The sequence below is a fragment of the Carassius auratus genome, chromosome 24, assembly GCF_003368295.1.
Source record: "Carassius auratus strain Wakin chromosome 24, ASM336829v1, whole genome shotgun sequence".
Classification (NCBI taxonomy): Eukaryota; Metazoa; Chordata; class Actinopteri; order Cypriniformes; family Cyprinidae; genus Carassius; species Carassius auratus.
Genome location: NC_039266.1, coordinates 6,997,598 through 7,014,610, shown reverse-complemented (window position 1 = coordinate 7,014,610; position 17,013 = coordinate 6,997,598). Strand labels below are relative to the sequence as shown.

General features: G+C 34.5%; 2 protein-coding genes across 6 annotated transcripts in view; one reads left to right on the top strand and one right to left on the bottom strand.

Annotated features, from left to right (window-relative positions):
• Window positions 1-810: 810 nt before the first annotated feature.
• On the bottom strand, window positions 811-4,620 carry idi1 (isopentenyl-diphosphate delta isomerase 1). The gene is made up of 5 exons (XM_026200847.1): window positions 4,338-4,620; window positions 3,618-3,781; window positions 3,406-3,498; window positions 3,064-3,194; window positions 811-1,638 (listed from the first exon to the last, which is right to left on the bottom strand). Exons 1-5 carry the CDS (start codon window positions 4,451-4,453, stop codon window positions 1,321-1,323), a joined length of 822 nt encoding a protein of 273 aa, XP_026056632.1. The 5' UTR covers window positions 4,454-4,620; the 3' UTR covers window positions 811-1,320.
• Window positions 4,621-5,441: 821 nt separating this feature from the next.
• Window positions 5,442-17,013, top strand: part of wdr37 (WD repeat domain 37) — a 40,960-nt gene continuing 29,388 nt past the window's right edge. Inside the window, exons 1-7 of one of the 5 annotated variants that reach the window (XM_026200843.1) lie at window positions 5,442-5,644; window positions 6,749-6,854; window positions 7,718-7,893; window positions 13,666-13,762; window positions 14,173-14,268; window positions 14,815-14,879; window positions 16,890-16,973. In XM_026200843.1, coding sequence (XP_026056628.1) covers window positions 7,759-7,893; window positions 13,666-13,762; window positions 14,173-14,268; window positions 14,815-14,879; window positions 16,890-16,973 — 477 coding nt within the window. In that variant the 5' untranslated portion in view covers window positions 5,442-5,644; window positions 6,749-6,854; window positions 7,718-7,758. Of the gene's footprint in view, window positions 5,645-6,664; window positions 6,855-7,717; window positions 7,894-12,565; window positions 12,619-13,665; window positions 13,763-14,172; window positions 14,269-14,814; window positions 14,880-16,889; window positions 16,974-17,013 lie in introns of those variants that run through there. The other 4 variants (XM_026200841.1, XM_026200842.1, XM_026200844.1 and 1 more) reach the window with 4 other exon arrangements.

The following is a 17,013-nucleotide window of genomic DNA, read 5'->3' as shown; positions in this document are numbered from 1 at the left end:
GCAAAATTCTGTCCAAACTTGCCTTGTACTAAGTGAAAAAGTAATTGTCCCCTAAATCTAATAATTGGTGCCACCTTTTGCAGGAACAGCTACAATCGGGAGTCTCTCACGTCGCTGTGGGGAAATTTTGGCCTAATCTTCTTTGCAGAATTGTTTTAATTCATCCCACATTGGAGGGTTTGAGCATGAAAGGACTGTTTGAGATCATGTCACAGCATCTCAAGCACTTCTCATCTGTTCTTGAACTTTAGATCACGATGATGTGTTACTCTTTAAGCATGCTTCACTTCATCAGACAGCTTCTATTGAGATTATTATTTTTTTTTTATTCAACAGGTCTGACAGTAATCATCAGGTCTGGATGTGGCTAGTGAAGTTTAATTCAGCTTTCTGAAATAATGTGTTTAATCACAGTTCTTTCATGATTTAACAGGAGGGGGCAATACATTTTTCACATCAGGGCCAGGTATGTTTGACAGCTTTTTTCCCCCTTAATAAATTAATTCATTAAATTATTTTTAAGTTTGAGAAATATGCAAAATATTTTAATTGTATAACAGTCCTTTTCAAAAAAAAAAAAAAAAAAAATTATATATATATATATAGCAGGTTTTCATTTATTTTTTAAATAAATGATGCTCTTTTGAACTTTCTATTCATCATTAAATCCTGAAAAGATATCACTGTTTCCACCAAAATGTGAAGCACACTTGTTTTCAGCATTGATAATAATAAAAAATGTTTCTTGAGCAGCAAATCAGTATATTTTTCTGATTTCTGAAAATCATGTGACACTGAAGACTGGAGGAATGATGCTGGAAATTATTCTTCAGACTTATTTTAAATTGTAATAGTGCAATAAAATTCCACAATATTGTTGATTTGACTGCATTTTTGACTGCAGTGAGCTTTTAAATATATATATATATATATACACACACACACACACACTAGTGTTTACAATGTATTATTGAGAGGAACAGCTTAAGGATGAATGAATAAATAAATTATAACTGTCCATATTCATTTTCTAAAAGTTTGGAAATGAACGGGTTAAAATGAATAAGAATACGAAGAAACCAAATATCTTTTTACTTCTTTAGTAATTACTTTACATAACTGTAAACATCACAATGAGTCCTGATAGTTTTATCTGAGTCCTTCGGTCCTGACAGACAGACTCTCAGAATGCTCCGTGTTCCTGCAATCTACCAATCAGAACTTCAATGCTAAATAAAACTCCTAGCCTGTCCAAAAAATTCAGAAACATGGCCAAACTGTGCTTTAATGAACTGTTAAAGAGTCCTTTCCAGATGCGGCCTACATGCGGTGGATGCTGTCGTGGTCGATGAACTGCTTGAGGTCATGGAGGTTGTCCCACCACTTGAAGAGGAAGGTGTCTGCGATCAGACTGAACCAGGGCGTGATCTCCAGCTCTTTCCTCTGGGCTTTCTCCAGGAGCTCCTTCAGCTCCTCTTTGGACACGTAGCAGTGGCTCTGGATCTCGTTGGGGTCTGGATTCAGATCCACATCTTTCTGCATGAAGAGGATGTAGTCGATCTCGTGCTCGCCCCAGACGCCGTCTGACCGGGCTTTATAGTGGATGCGGGTCAGATAGGTCATCTCTTCTGGAGGCACCTGGGACAACAAGCAGCTTTTACAAACTTTTTAAAACCTTTTAAAGACTAAGTTAAGAAAATGTAAGGAATAAATTGTATAAACTCTTGATGTAAATGTCTTGGGACGAGACAATCAGCTGTATTAGCAACACTTCAAGTTTAAAAAATACAACTTCTAACAGATCTTCATTACTTTTTAATTTATTCTGATCGCTGAAAAAAAAGGAGAATTTATTAAAATGAGGTGAGTTTATGAATTTTTTTTTATAAAATCCATCAGAAGGCTCATAAATAATATCAACTTAATTCAAAGGGAAAACACATTTTCATTCCTCATTGGCAGATATTTCTACATTATTTAAACATAAACTAGGATTATTTTTCTTCAGTATGTCAAAAAACAACAACTATCTATATTCCGCATCTTTATTTAAAGATGTTTAGATATTTGTATTGGAAAACCAGACAAAAATATGTAGAAAGATATTCATTTTTTAGAAATGCATGCAACATTTAATGCAATGTCTTCTTGATTTTAAAACTTCCAGCACTGATGTAAGACTTTTTAAGGCCTTAATTTGTGGAAGAGGAAATCAAGACTTTTTAAAGACTGGCAGAAACCCTGAGGAACACAGAAATAACTTTTAATGTACTTCTGATCACACTGCAAAAAACCTCCAGCTCTTCCGGTTTATTTTTATTTTTTTCAAAGCATGTTTAAAGATTTCTCACATGCGTGAATCACTGTGTGTCAAAATGTTTGATCCCCCAGATTTCAGATACCCAGACATACAAGTAATATGACGAATATAAATTATTTCAGGAAAATTAAACATTTGTAATATTCCTATGTGTACTGTATTATTGTTTTATTATAACATCATATTGATATTTATACTGGTATTAAATTGCACGGTTTAATGGGTAAATGAATTGATCAGATACAGAAATTCACACACACTGTTAGGCTTTTATCCGTGCACATGACTTGAATCGATGTGAGGATTGTTTGGTGGGTGCTTCGTCCTACAGAGCGTCTTTCACAGGGTTTTGGCAGCTATATTTTAATTGACCACCAGATAGCGCTGTTTTCGACATGCTCGAAGCTTCGACTCTTTTCCCGAAACAATGTGGAAACAATGTTGGCAGATTGCAATTGGGCTTTTTTTTTGGTAATGTCAGTTACGTTGGGTGGGTTGATCAAATTTGGGCAACTTTTTGATAAAACTGGCGAGAGTTTCAGTTTGTGCGCTTGTAACGTGGGAAATTCCCGGAAATATTTCAGCATGCAAGTCGCTCGGGACAGATTTTTTTATTTTTATTTTTTTTAAGTCAGTACACATTTGGGGCTGGTATTTTTTTTTTTAATGGGTGGGTTTTATGCTGTAGTTGGGCTGGAGATCTTCAATCCTGTAACAATCCGAGGAAAGCCTCAGTGCTTCACCTGATCCGTGGGAATGCCGAGCTCCGCCTGCAGGCGTCTCTGAGCGGCGCGGCGGACCCCGATGGCGTCCTGATCCTCCAGTTCACCCGCCGTGTGGAGAGGGTGACTGCAGCAAGTGTTGGTGAAACAGCCTGGAAAAGCACATCAAACAAGCTACACTTTATTTCAGCTTGTGACACCATCTGAAACAGAATCTGATCGGATGAGCCATATTTAATTTATGGTATTTATGCTTTATTTAAGCTTTATTCTATATCATAAAGACCAGATACCTACAGCTTATTCCGTGTTGGACAAATGAGTTAAATAGTATAGAAATAGTATGAAATCTCAGTGACACACCTGGAAAGGTGATTTTGGCATTGGATCTCTGCTGAAGGAGCAGCTTTTCCTCACTGTTAAACAGGAAAACACTGAACGCTCGGTGCAATAATCCTGAGGCGAGGAAGCAAGGAAATCATCAAACTGATGACTTATATGTTCAATGCTAAATAAAAGTAGTAAAGTTGGTTAACATACACATGCATTATAATCAACAGTAAAATATCATGCACCTTTATCAATATTGGAGTTGAGATGGCAGTTTTTCTTGCTGTCGGCTCCAATCTTCCTGTCATTGTCGTCGATGAGGATGCACATCTCTGCAAGCAACTGCACCTGCTTCTCATCCAGATGATCCACGTCAACTTCTGGCATCCTTACAGGTGAACTGAGCTGCCTGACACACACACACACACACACACACACACACACACACACACACAGACACAGACACACAGTCACACACAGTCACACACACACACACACACACACACACACACACACACACACACACACACACACACACACACACACATTTCACATACTACTGTATTAAACAAATAGAAGACAACTGTTTTAAAACAATCTAAAACCTGATCTTTTGGTAACCTGATAACAACATTTAGAGCATACTAATAAATATACTTAATTGTATAACTAGTTAAATAATAATGAATAATTATATTGTTAAATATAAAAAAAAAAACTACATTTACACTAACTTAATTTATATCTTAACATATTAGACAAATAGCATCGACGTAATAGTAAAGAACGTAAACATAATAATAACAAACGACACTTCCTTACAATAATTATTACAAAAAAACAAAATCTAGAAATATTAGTTTAGCATAGTGCTAAAGTATAAGGACACATTATTTTGACCCTGTGAGATCAGTAGCGGATGAAATGATCTGTATAAATGTTGTGAAGATGTTTGCTGCTCTCACCTGTGACTCTGTGTGTGATGTGGAGCAGCTAGATGAAGCTGTGCGTGAGTTTGAGCTCGAGCCGCGGGTTTGTTTACTCTGACGAGCCGCACAACCGCCCATAACACGCGCGCCATGAGCCCCTCACTGACCAATCACACTGCAGCTCAACCAACACGCCATCACACCACGCGCTGCTCAAAGATAAATAATGCGCGAGTCTTAATATTAGCGCACAGAGAGGTATACCAATCACTGCTGCCATAGACAGTAAAAGACCACTGCAGGCGATCACACGGGTTTACGCCTACAGATGACGTGTCACAGCAAATGTTTTGATTGGTTGTTGGGTGAAGCCATCCTCGGATTGGTGAATATTCCCGAATTCCTATGACTGTCTTCCGGGTGTGGTAGAACTAGGAAATAACCATATACAGTAAAATAAATAACCGAAATAACACATTTTAAGACAATTAATAAGAATAACAACAACAGCAAAATGAATATAATAATAATAATTTGATATAAAACAAGGCTATATTTCGACATAAAATATTTGGAACTTGATATCAAATACAGTAATTTATTGTTTAACAGTTGCTGCTGGAAAATCAGCATACAGAACCCATTTAAAAACAATCAAATAAACAAATTAATAATAATAATAATAATAATAATAATAATAATAATAATAATAATAATAATAATAATAATAATAATTGTAATAATAATAATGAAATTATTTAAAATAAATGTAAATAAAAAATACGTTGAATAACTAATTTAATTGATGTCAACAATTTAATAAGTGCATATATGAATAAATATTTCACGTGAAATTATATTTTCATTTTTCGCATTTAGTTGACTGTTTAATATTAAACAGAATTTATATCAGTAAACATCTTTCGTATGTGACTCAATTTTATAAAATTGGACTGAAATCTGACTTATTCATAAATTAATAATTATCATTTGTTTACAAATGAATTAAACGATACGTTTCATACGTGTATTTGTAGAGAGAATCTATGTTTTGTTTAAAGAATATTTTTTTAGTATTAATAATGCATACCGGTTGAGACTTTAATTTTGAAGTTTTACATCCGGTAGGAGGCCCGTTTGATCTGTTGTAATTTCCTCTTGCTTCACACTCTGCTGACAGTGACGGGTTTGATAAAAAAACACACAACAAAACATCAAAGTGTGAAGATCTCGGTTAATTAGCTGACAGGATCCGCAGTGTGTGTTTGTGTAGATCATGCTGGAGGACTCAAACACACAGCATCCCTCCATCAGCGACTGATAAACGCGCTCGGATCATAACTGTGAGTATTATTGAAAGATACGCTAGTGTGTGTCATAATGGAGGATTAGCTGTTAGCTGATAATCAGGCTAATGACACTTTATCATTATCACACAGCCGCTGTCATACACACACACGACTGATAACGAGCGTGTTTTACTGTGTTTAGTGCTGTTTTAACCGTGCAGGCCAGCTGACCTTGGAGCAAACTGTGTGTGTGTGTCTGTGAGAGAGAGGAAGAGAGATACAGGGATTTTATACATTGTGACACGCGAACAATTTAAACCGTAATAAGAAACATCATGGAACTTCGATATTGTCCTTTTTTGGACAATATACCATGACATTACAATGGTGATTACATGGTTGTGTGTGTGTGTGTGTGTGTGTGTGTGCGTGTGCGTGTGCGCGCGCGGGCAGTTGTAATATGATTCACAGTACTTTAATTGGAGTTCGTCTGTGTAGTACACTTTGACGTTTTTATTTCATAACAGCAACATTGTTGTTTCCCATTATGTGTTTCTTTTAAATGTAAGTTTCACTAGGATCATGTTTTATATTGTCAACTTTAAATTAAAATTGATATTCATTTTTTTTATTTATTGCTTGTCTTACTATGCACTCTTTACAAGTAAATATTATTCCAGAACCCCGAAAAAGTTTGTATTTTGTAATCTTTTTTTCATCAAAAATGTAATATTCCCTCCATCTCATAAACGAAGGGCAAAATAACCTTATAAGATTACTAGCCTGCACAGCTGAGTGCGTAAGTGCAGAGTGTGCTGTATAGTGCATAGTTTGGGATGCAACTCATTCAATGCAATGCAATTAATTAATGCAATGATTTCTATCTGTGAAGAATTGCGTCAAACACAACAGTTCATGACAGATGTGCTTGAAGCCCAGAGCATGATGCTGCAGGTGTATTCACTTCATGCATGTTTTTTTGTTTCATACCCACTAACCCCTTCAGCTCAAAGGTGTCTGTTTTACCTGCTCCATCCATCCATCCATCCGTCCACCTCCTCTCTGTTATTTTAGGTTGTTGTCGCTCCATGCCTGCAGCTTTCCTCTCTTCACTGTCATGTTTGTGAACGGTCGATGCTGGTGTTGTTCTGTGTTCAGTGCTGGAGCGCGGTCCTGGGCTTCCTGCTGAGATCTTCTTCATCACTTTAAGCGGTCGTCTGAGGATGTGTCTGCTTTCTTTATCATTTTCTGCACTCCATGGCTGGTATTTGTATTTTTATTTTGCATGCCCCTTATTTAGCATTATGTGTTTATTTTTTTATGACTTGTTAAGATGCTTTGACTGACGTTTAAATTTCTGTTGTATGTTATTGTGGAAATGGCCTGCTTGCCTGAGATTAACTTTTCATTTACACTTAATGAGCTCTCCTTTTACATTAAAATAACATCCATTGCTTCATCTAAAAATTGCAAGTATGATGTGTTTTCAAAAGGAATGTCCAAGTCATATTTTACTCTAAAAAGAAATTATATTTAGCATTAAGAAAATATCAATAATGCAAAAATCTTAATGATCACTTTCATGATAAATAAGCTAAATTCTTCTTATGTTCTTGTTATTGTAATATGAAACTGATTTTTATTATTTTTTATTTTTTATGTATTATAAGAAGATCCCGTTCTTAATATTGTAAGGAAATAATAGCAAAAATTGTTTCTGTTATACAACAATTATGTAATTGTTTATATATATATAAGCCTATATTCACTGTGAAGAAATATGTCCTGGACATTTTATTCGATTCATCTTTACATTTAGAGTCATATTCACCTGCTCTGTCAAAACGTCTCTTCGAGTTTTACAACAGCTTCTTTTGAACATTTCGGTTTTATGATGATGTATGATTAACTAGCATTAAATCAACCTACACCCCTAGGAAAGACACCATATACCTCCAGTATGTCATCAGCAATGGCTACTTGAGGTTTCCTCCCTCAATGTTTACCCTGTTATTTACACATCACATACAGAGATAGGGTATATATACAGCATAGTCTCCAACAAGGGACACATTATCCTCCTCCATGGCTGTAGGATGAGACAAACCCTGCCGTCTGATTGCTCAGTTTCAGGTAGGAAGTGCGTAGTGGGACGTCACTGAGGAGGGATGCCTGTTGAAAGTGGAAACAGCGCAGCCGCCCGTCAAGTCAAACAGAAGCGCAAGTCGCACAGTCTCTCCATTAGGAGGACCAACAGCACCGAGCAGGACAGAGGCATGCAGAGAGACATGATGGAGGGACAGGTATGTTGGTTTCTGTTTCTGAAAGTCACATGAGCACGTATAGATCCTGGTTTGAAGTTCGTGGTTTGCATTTTATGAACACTATTGTGTGAGAGTGCGGTCATGACCAGGTGCACAGTCAAGAACGACACAAAGCCAGTTCTGTGACATTGTAAAAAAAAAAAAAAAAATGTTTTGGTAACCACCAAATCGTGACAGCTGGGAAATGGAAATATCCGCATAAACGTGTGTCATGTTGTTTTTAAATAATTTGCTATTATTTTAGATTTTAGTTGAAATTTAAAAAGAAACATTTTTCAGGACATAATGTATTTTAGACATATTCCATCTCCAGGAAGCCCAAGTTGATCAATTAAGTGTTATGGAAAAATATAATAAAATATAAAACATTTTTTTTAAAATAATTTTTCTTATAGTTTTTCTTATATATATATATATATATATATATATATATATATATATATATATATATATATATATATATATATATTAGTGAGAGAGAGAGAGAGAATCAAGAATTCCAAAAGTAAAATAAAATTAATTTGTTTTTTTTTTTCAAAACTAAGTGATGAAATAAAATAAAATGTCCATAAACTCATTTAAATTCTAGGTTTTTTATTCATTCTTACATTAAAAATAATACAAAAAAATATATAAATATAATATATAAATATTGTTTTTATTATTATAATCTCAACTGTTTCAGAAGATAGTTTTCTCAGAAATGTTCAGTGTGGCAGGTAATCAGTGTGGATTGATTGATTAATTGTTATTATGGAAACAACAAAGTATTTTTTCCCCCTAAAAAAACAATGTAAGTAACAGGAAAAAAATGAAATAAAATTCAAATGACCACAAATTAATTTAAATGTTAAGTTTTCATTCTAGGTGTATTATAACATTGGAAACAAGAATGCTGCTGCATAACACTGAAAAACTCATTTCTGGTCCTGAAAAAAAAGCAGTTAAACGTATTTAAATTAATATCAGAAAATTAATTAACTTTGACATCCCTAGAATACTGAAATCCAAAAGTAAAACTAAGAAATAACAAAAAATAAACTGAATTGAAAGACAAATTGTAGTTAAAATAGAAATAATAATGTTGTAATAACACTGGATCAATGTCTTTATTGAGAGTGATTCTGGTTTGGAAGAATGGAAAGGAGTTTGAATACCGGTGTCATAAAAAATTAAATGTCACAGTCAAAGTCCATTTTATACCTGGTGAACAGATGACTTGAGTTAAGTATTTCTGTCAATGAGTATTTTTGTCATCGTTTGGTACTGTAACGTATTCCAGGAATCTTCATCCTCTAACACACAACGTTTGTCTTAAATGAGACTCTTATTGACTGACATTCCTTACACAAACTTTACTGGAGTTTGTCAGTGATAAGAGCGGCCTGTACTCATGTCAATTACAATGGTCAGTTTTCCCATTCAGTGAAGTTCTTTATCAGTTCAAGTTCAAAAATTGACTTTATTATATGTTCCCGAAAAGTTTTCATACATTTTTTTGAACAAAATGTTAAAGGGGTCATATGATGCAATCCATTTGGAGTGATACAAGCTGTTCGTGAATAGTAGGGCTGTGTATTGACAAGAATCTGGTGATATGATACATATCACAATATCGGGGTTGCGATACGATATGTTGCGATACATTGGGATTCTCTAAGCAAGGCGATATATTGGGATATTTCTTATTTTAGGAATAGTATTATTAGGAAAACTGTCATTAAGAACACACCACCATATGCAAACCTTAGCAATGAATAAATAAAGTATTTAACCAGAACACACTGGAATCTGCATTTGCAATAATCAGTCCCTGTAACATTCAACGTTATTGAAACACTTTTTGTGCAGTATGAGTAAAGGGGGAAAAATTTAAGTGCTTGCAGGATTCTTTAGTCAAATGTTTAATGCGTATAAAATGTATTTTAAGAAAATACCATATATATTTTTAGACCCTGCTTAAAGGTTCACAGTTTAAGTTTACGATTGTAACATACAATATTTTGATCTGATTAAAATAATTGCATCTGTATAAAATAAAGTGCTTACAGCATTCCTAAAGAAATCTAATCAATATATACAGATGTTGAATTTTTCCACTTGGATTTCAATGGGTTTTTTTTCAATTTGTATTTATGTTCTGCGTGGAATTGCCGAAATCCCTCCTGCCTATGGCTGCGCCCCCCGCGAACCTCTGGAACCGATTCGCCATGGTCCCATGGATGACGTTACCATAGAAGCCAAAATGATGGCACACTTCAGCTTTGAACACTGACTCGGGAACTGGGACAATTCTTTTACCCTCCATTACTAGCAGCGAACTACATTAACGCTAACATTAGTGGTGTGCTCTAATGCTAGTATTTCCTGTCACTCAGGATTTGTTCAGAGATTAAATAAAAACGAAACAACTGCCATGAATCTTGTATGATTCTTTTTTTTTTTTTTATATCGATATTCCGTGTGTGAGAATCGATACAGTATCGCCAAACAAAATATCGCGATACTAGAATAGATAAGATCCCTAAAGTTGCAAATACTAAAGTCTCAGACCCAAAGAGATATTCTTTATAAAAGTTTAAACTTGTTCATGCCCTCCTAAAACACCTCATTTAAACACACCCCACGCGTATGTCACTGTGTGGGAAGATTTGCATAATGCCGCATAAATGCATAAATGTTTACTCAAAGAAAGAAGGCGTAACTTTGATTCTCGATGTTACTGCTGCCGCCATGTCGTGGAGATGCTGTTTCGTTTCCCGCTGTTGTCGCATGCTGTTTTAAAAAGCACACGATATTAGGGCTGGGATAAACAATTATTTTTTAAACGATTAATCTAGCGATAATTTTTTCGATGCATCGATTAATCTAACGATTAATTTTTCCAGACCGGTTCGATTTCGATTATCTCCCCATTAATTGACTACTAAAAATTTATACATGTTGATTTACATATCTGAATGAAAAAAAAAACATGAATTCCTTAACATTGCAATCTATGTTTATAGGTCTTAAAATGACAAAATAAAAGACTGACTAAGAATGCATTACTTTGCACTTGTATAGAGAGAGCATTCAATAAAACGTTGAAGCCTTGAAAACACATAGCTTACTGAAACAAGCTTACTGAACACATATGGCCTAGCTTACTGAAAAAGAGACAGCACTCGTATTGTTTGAAGACTGTTAGTGCGCGCGCGCAGCTGGGGCTCTCTCTTGTACGCGCCCTGTCAGGCGCAACAGTCATTCTATTCTACATCACTCACCGATCAAATAAGGCTTTGACAGCCGCCAAAAAAAAAAAGATCAATGCAGAAAAACCCCTGGATTGGTTATATAACGTTGGACAGAATGTTGATCCGGCCATCGCGCATATTCAGCGCACATAAGGAGAAATAAAAACAGGTTGACGAATCGATGCGCATATTTTGCGTCAACGTATTTTTTGCGTCGACATCATCGATGACCTCGACACGTTGTCCAAGCCCTACACGATATACTTCGGGTTCTGTTAGGCGACAGTCAGCACATGAACTGTTATGCAGTGCTGCTTACCTAAAAAAGTAGTAAAAGGCGTTTGATGACGAGAGTCTTAAACAAGGACTGGTGGAATGTTGTCCTACTCCACTTCACAGATGCTGAGTGAATGGGGATTTTTATAATGGCGGTACACTTTATTTTTCAGGAAGAACAGCTCATTCTGCACATCATTACGCTATTTCTACGTCACTGCGCATGCACAGTACTTTCCAGTTTCGGTTTTCAATCCGATACAGTGTTTATATGTTCTCTCGCTCAGATTACAAAAGGCGTAAACAACCTTTTACAATCCAATCAAAATTTTTGTCAGATCTGGCCAATTCAGTCCGATTGACGTGTTTACATGTCTTACCTTTGTTTTCTGATTGTGCTTTTAGTCTTATTATGATCGGATTAGTAGGGTCCATGCAAACTTTTTAAACTATGTGTTTTAGGAGGGTGTGGTTGAGTTTTAACCTTTATAAATAATATGTCGTTAAGTTTGAGATTTGAATCTATGCAACTTTAAAGATCTTATATATGCACAAACAGTTTGTAATACTCCAAAGACCAAGGAATCCATGGAATCGCATCATATGACCCTTTTAAGAGTAGTCTAACTCATGTCAGACTTGAGACGTGATGCCATTTGGTTATCTGTTTTATTGATACTCCTTGGAGGATATCTATGGTATGTACCCTTCTATGGTCTATAGCCTCATGCATTTTTAAAGAGCGGCCCACGCTTGGTTTCGATTGTTACATCTATTCCTCTGTAGGGTCATTTCTGATTGTCAGTCCCTACTGTAAACCTTTCACTGGATTTAGACTATACTGCCTTTCAGCCTCTCAATGCTGTCATTATGTCCAGTTGCTATGGTGATCACAAGTTTTAGGATTGAGCAGGTTTATAAGAGTAGACGACAAGCTTTTGTTTGTTAATTGCTCTCTCTCTCTGTCTGTCTCTCTCTCTCTGACACATAAGTACATGTGGTACTGACAGAATGGAGAGCAGTTGACTTTTACACTGTTCTCATTGGTTGACTGTAGTTCTGGAGTAGTTAATATGGGCATAGCTAATCTTAATGACACAACAGCAATGTTTGTTTGTGGATTGCTTTTCTTTGTGTAGTTTTAATCAGGCTGAAAGACTTTACTTGGAACTTCTTATCTTTGATAATGGAGGTAAGTTGATTTGGTAGATTAGTTATGTTTTTGAATAGAGATCTCTCTACTTTTTTACTTTTTCAGATTTTGTTGTGATTCTTTTCTGTCGGTTCCTTTCTATCTTTAGTAATATTTGGTTACTCCAAAAATAAATTATGCATTTAGGACAGAAATTATCTGAAGAACAGAAAGATATTTTGTGTAAAGTTTAGGTAAGTATTAACATTAAGTTTTTTTTATGGAAAAGGTTTTATAGCAGCATGATATTTTAAATGTAAAATTTCAGAGCAGCAAGAAATTTTACATAAACTTTTAAATGTTACATTTAAGAACAGCATGATATTTCATGTAACTTTTAGAATTGTAGTATATTTGATCTTAAGATATAAAGTTTAAAAACAGCAAGATATTTTATGTAAAGCTTTAAAACAGCTATATATTTTATGAAAAGCTTTAAAACAGCTATATATTTTATGTAAACATTTAGAAGTAAAGTTTCAGAACAGCAATATATTTTAAGTAAAGCTTCAGAACAGCAAAGTATTTTACAAAAAACATTTAGATGTAAAGTTTCAGAACGGTAAGATATTTTAAGCAAAGCTTTAATACAGCAAGGTTTTTTTACGAAAACAATTAGATGTAAGTTTCAAAATTTCAAGATATTTTATGTAAAGCTTTAGAACAGATATATATTTTAAGTAAACATTTAGATGTTAAGTTTCAAAACTGCGAGATATGCTATGTAAAGTTTTAGAACAGCTGAATATTTTACATCATTTTAGATGTAATATTTTACAACAGCAGTAAAATGTATATAGTTTAGTAGTAGATGTCTGGTGTTTGTTATTTTCTCTTAAAAAGAAACCATTTACCTGATTCCTTCAACATTTCTTGTGTTTTAATAGTTTATTTTTATGTGTTAATGTTATTTTTTAATAGTCAGAATGTACAAAGTAGAACTGTGGAAAATCTGCATTTATCATTTGTCGTAATTTGAGTTTGAAAGCGCTTTGATGATGCATTCTCTGAGTATGTGTAACATGGATTATTTGATTCAATATCTAGGACTCAAAGTTGCCGATGGCCTTGAGGAGTAACTTACTGGACCTGTTTGGACAGATTGAACGGGAGTTTGAAAATCTCTACATTGAAAACTTAGAATGTGAGTAGTACCAATTAGCTCCCGTCATATTTAACATGCCTTTTTTCACATCTGGACTCTGTTTACATGATTTACTGTATTTAATTTAATGATGACATCACAGTCTTTGCACATCATCTCACGCTAAGTAAGTAGCATTCTCACAGCATTCTCAAGATCTGAATCATTAATTGTTTTCAGTATTACAATTGATTTATATTAAATAATGAATGTATAGTTTCAATTGTAAGTTGTCATGTATCAAGCAGATTAATGTACAGTCAGTATCAAGGTATAAACCTCAGGGTGACGTGGGTCCTCTTCAGACTGTTGGGGTTATTTGAATGTATGTTAGTTTGAAAATGTGACCCAATCAGTTATTTGCTCAGTTTATCAGTGAACGCCATATCTTACGCTCTGTTCTTGTGCAGTGAGGAGAGAGATTGAGTCACTAAACGAACGTTTGGCTGGAGAAGGACAGACTGTTGATGGCGGTGATCTGACCAAAGGAGCCCTGAAAACAAAAGGTACATGCAAAACAAAACTGACATTTAGCTTTTTTTTTTTCTTTTTTTGTCTGCGTGCATTATATCAGATCATTGAACAAGCTTTTGAATAATGATATATATTTTTGATGATTCAGAGAGAATAATTTGTTAACGTTGTGTCTAAAGCTGTGTCCTCACATGACAAGATGATGTTTTAAGTGTAGTTTGCTATTAATTTATCAGTAGATCTGCATGGCCAGATATTTGTGGACACCTTTTTCTTTAATTAAGAGGTTTGACTATTTCAGCTACACCCATTTCTAACTGGAACATAAAATCAAATCGCCATATAATTCCTTAAACAAACATTTACAGTAGAATGGGGGCCTTTTTTGTTTGAGCCTGACAATGCATTTATAAAAAAAAAGTGAGGTCTATGAAAATGTTTTTTCTAATCTGGTCTGGTTTGGAAGAACTTGAAAACCTAAAACCTTGAAACCTGTTGAGGATGAAATTGTAAACTTAAAACCTAAAACTGTAATGTATAATTTATCGTATTTTTCACTCATAATCTTACAATTTCAGCAAGTCACAGCACAAGTCAACTTTCCCAAAAGCTGAAGACGACATACAAGGCCTCCACTAGCAAGGTATGATTGTATCTACGGGGTTATTTGCTGACATTTCATTCTGAGTAAAACTCTGTTACTGTTTTTTTTAAGCTCAGAATATTTCTCTCAGAATCACTAATCTCTCTCGATACATAAAAAACGTAATATATAAGTTAGGGCTGTCAAATGATTAAAATTTTTAATCAAATTAATCAGAATTTTCAGTGGATTAATCAGGATTAATCACTATTTGCAATTACACCTGAATCCTAACCATTTTGTTTTCTGAAATGCATACCAAAAGATAAATAACAGGACACAGATACATAATTTTCTTGTATTGATTCATCAATATGTGGTTCTTTTTTTCTGAATTTCAAAAGTTTAACATTTACTTAGATCAAATTTACCTGAGAACTATATCAAACCATGCCATTTAACTACAGATAGTGTAAGAGTTTTAGGTGAACCAGTGGTTAAATATAGCCACAAATCTATGAAATTATGCATAGAGAAACTCGAAAGAATGAACTCAGAAACACAAACATGCGCCACCATCACATAAGTAGCACTCTGGGCACTCTTGTTTTTGGGAGGTGTTCATTTGCTCTGCCACAATACGGATCGATATTTTCACGTTCTGAAGGGTTCAAGTGCCAGTAAAACCAAGTAAAAATGCATATGCTTTTCCAAACAGCTGTAATTTTCGAAATTGCGTTGAAATGCGTTGAAAAAATTGATATAATTAACAACAAACAACTAATTAACGTCGTTAACGTGCTATTTTTGACAGCCCTAATATAAGTGAAAAGTCCTGTTCTTTGTAGACAACTTAGACACTTTGCTGCTTAACATATGTCGATACTATAGAAATGAACAAGCTAGGGTTGTCACAATACCAAAATGTTACCAATATCAGTGAAATGTGTCGATTAAAACCAGTGAAGTTCCATTATTGGGTTTATTATAATTATTAAAGGGATAGTTCACCCAGAAATAATCATTCTTTCATTGTTTATTGATTCTCAGTACTCAATTTGGATACAGTCTGGGTAGAAATCTCTCAAGGTTCATAAATATCTTAATTCGTTTCAAATTGGGTTTGGAATTAAATGAGCAGTAAATGATGACCACATCATCATTTTTTTGGTTCAACTATTTCTGTAAGAAATGTAATTAATATAATGGCATGTACCATAATGGCATGCAACTGACATGGCTTTTTGTGGAATTGACACTACTGAATAACTGGTAAAATAGTATCTTTTCAGTTTTGTTATTGGCTTGTGACATCTCTAGAGCAAGCTGTTTTAGGTGGTTGGTTAAGCGTCTTTGTTTCTTCTCAGTGTTGCATTTTCTTAGTGCCGAGTTGTCTGCACTGTTTGTTCAGTTTCTTTAAATTATACAAACTACCTCCAGTTTCACACATTTCATTGAATTACATACCGATGATATGATCAGTAGAGGTGTAAAATGTGTCAGTGACAATGACAGTTCAATCCATCAGTTATGTAATTTCAGTTTATTTTATTATAATATGTAATACCCAGTTTTTTTTTTTTACATAATCCTTTATTACCTAAAATTATTTATTGACTTTTTAGTTTTCACCAAATCCACTTATGACAGATTTTTGATTTTACTTCATAACATTTGTATGATTTAATACTTGTGTATTGTACCAAAATATTTTATTGGTACTAAAATATTCATGTAATTTAGTAGAAGGTCATAATCAAGTTAAATACATTGGAAAAAATGATTAACTAGTATCCATGTATACTGTTAGCAGCTTAGCAGCAGCAGCTTGTTTATTTCTTTTTGCTTTGTAAATACCATATTTGCACCCCTAATTTTTAGTGTTCTTACCCAAAGACACATAACTAGGCATTGAAGATGCTGATGTTTGCAAATGTCGTAATTTCTCTCAACTTTCCACATCTCTCCATTACTGGACCCAAACACCTGTGTACCTCCTCAATGGTCTTCTGAAATGTTTTGGTCCTCATGGATTACAATTGTTCTTTTTTCTCGGTTTCACTGATGTAGCGCTCAAATTCTTTCCCGGGGAAAGTAGGTGGACCTCGCAACTTCAATGTGGGGAACTGGGAGTTATGGGGTGGAGACTCATGGGTAATTAACTCCTCAGTGTGCCAAAATGCATGAACTATCC

Excerpts from the sequence above, each read along its gene's own strand:
- idi1 (XM_026200847.1), bottom strand. The coding sequence starts at position 4,453 with ATGGCGCGCGTGTTATGGGCGGTTGTGCGGCTCGTCAGAGTAAACAAA. Across the intron at positions 3,499-3,617 it reads CAACTCCAATATTGATAAAG|GATTATTGCACCGAGCGTTC; the intron begins GTGCATGATATT and ends TCCTCGCCTCAG. Across the intron at positions 3,195-3,405 it reads TGCCAAAATCACCTTTCCAG|GCTGTTTCACCAACACTTGC; the intron begins GTGTGTCACTGA and ends GTGCTTTTCCAG.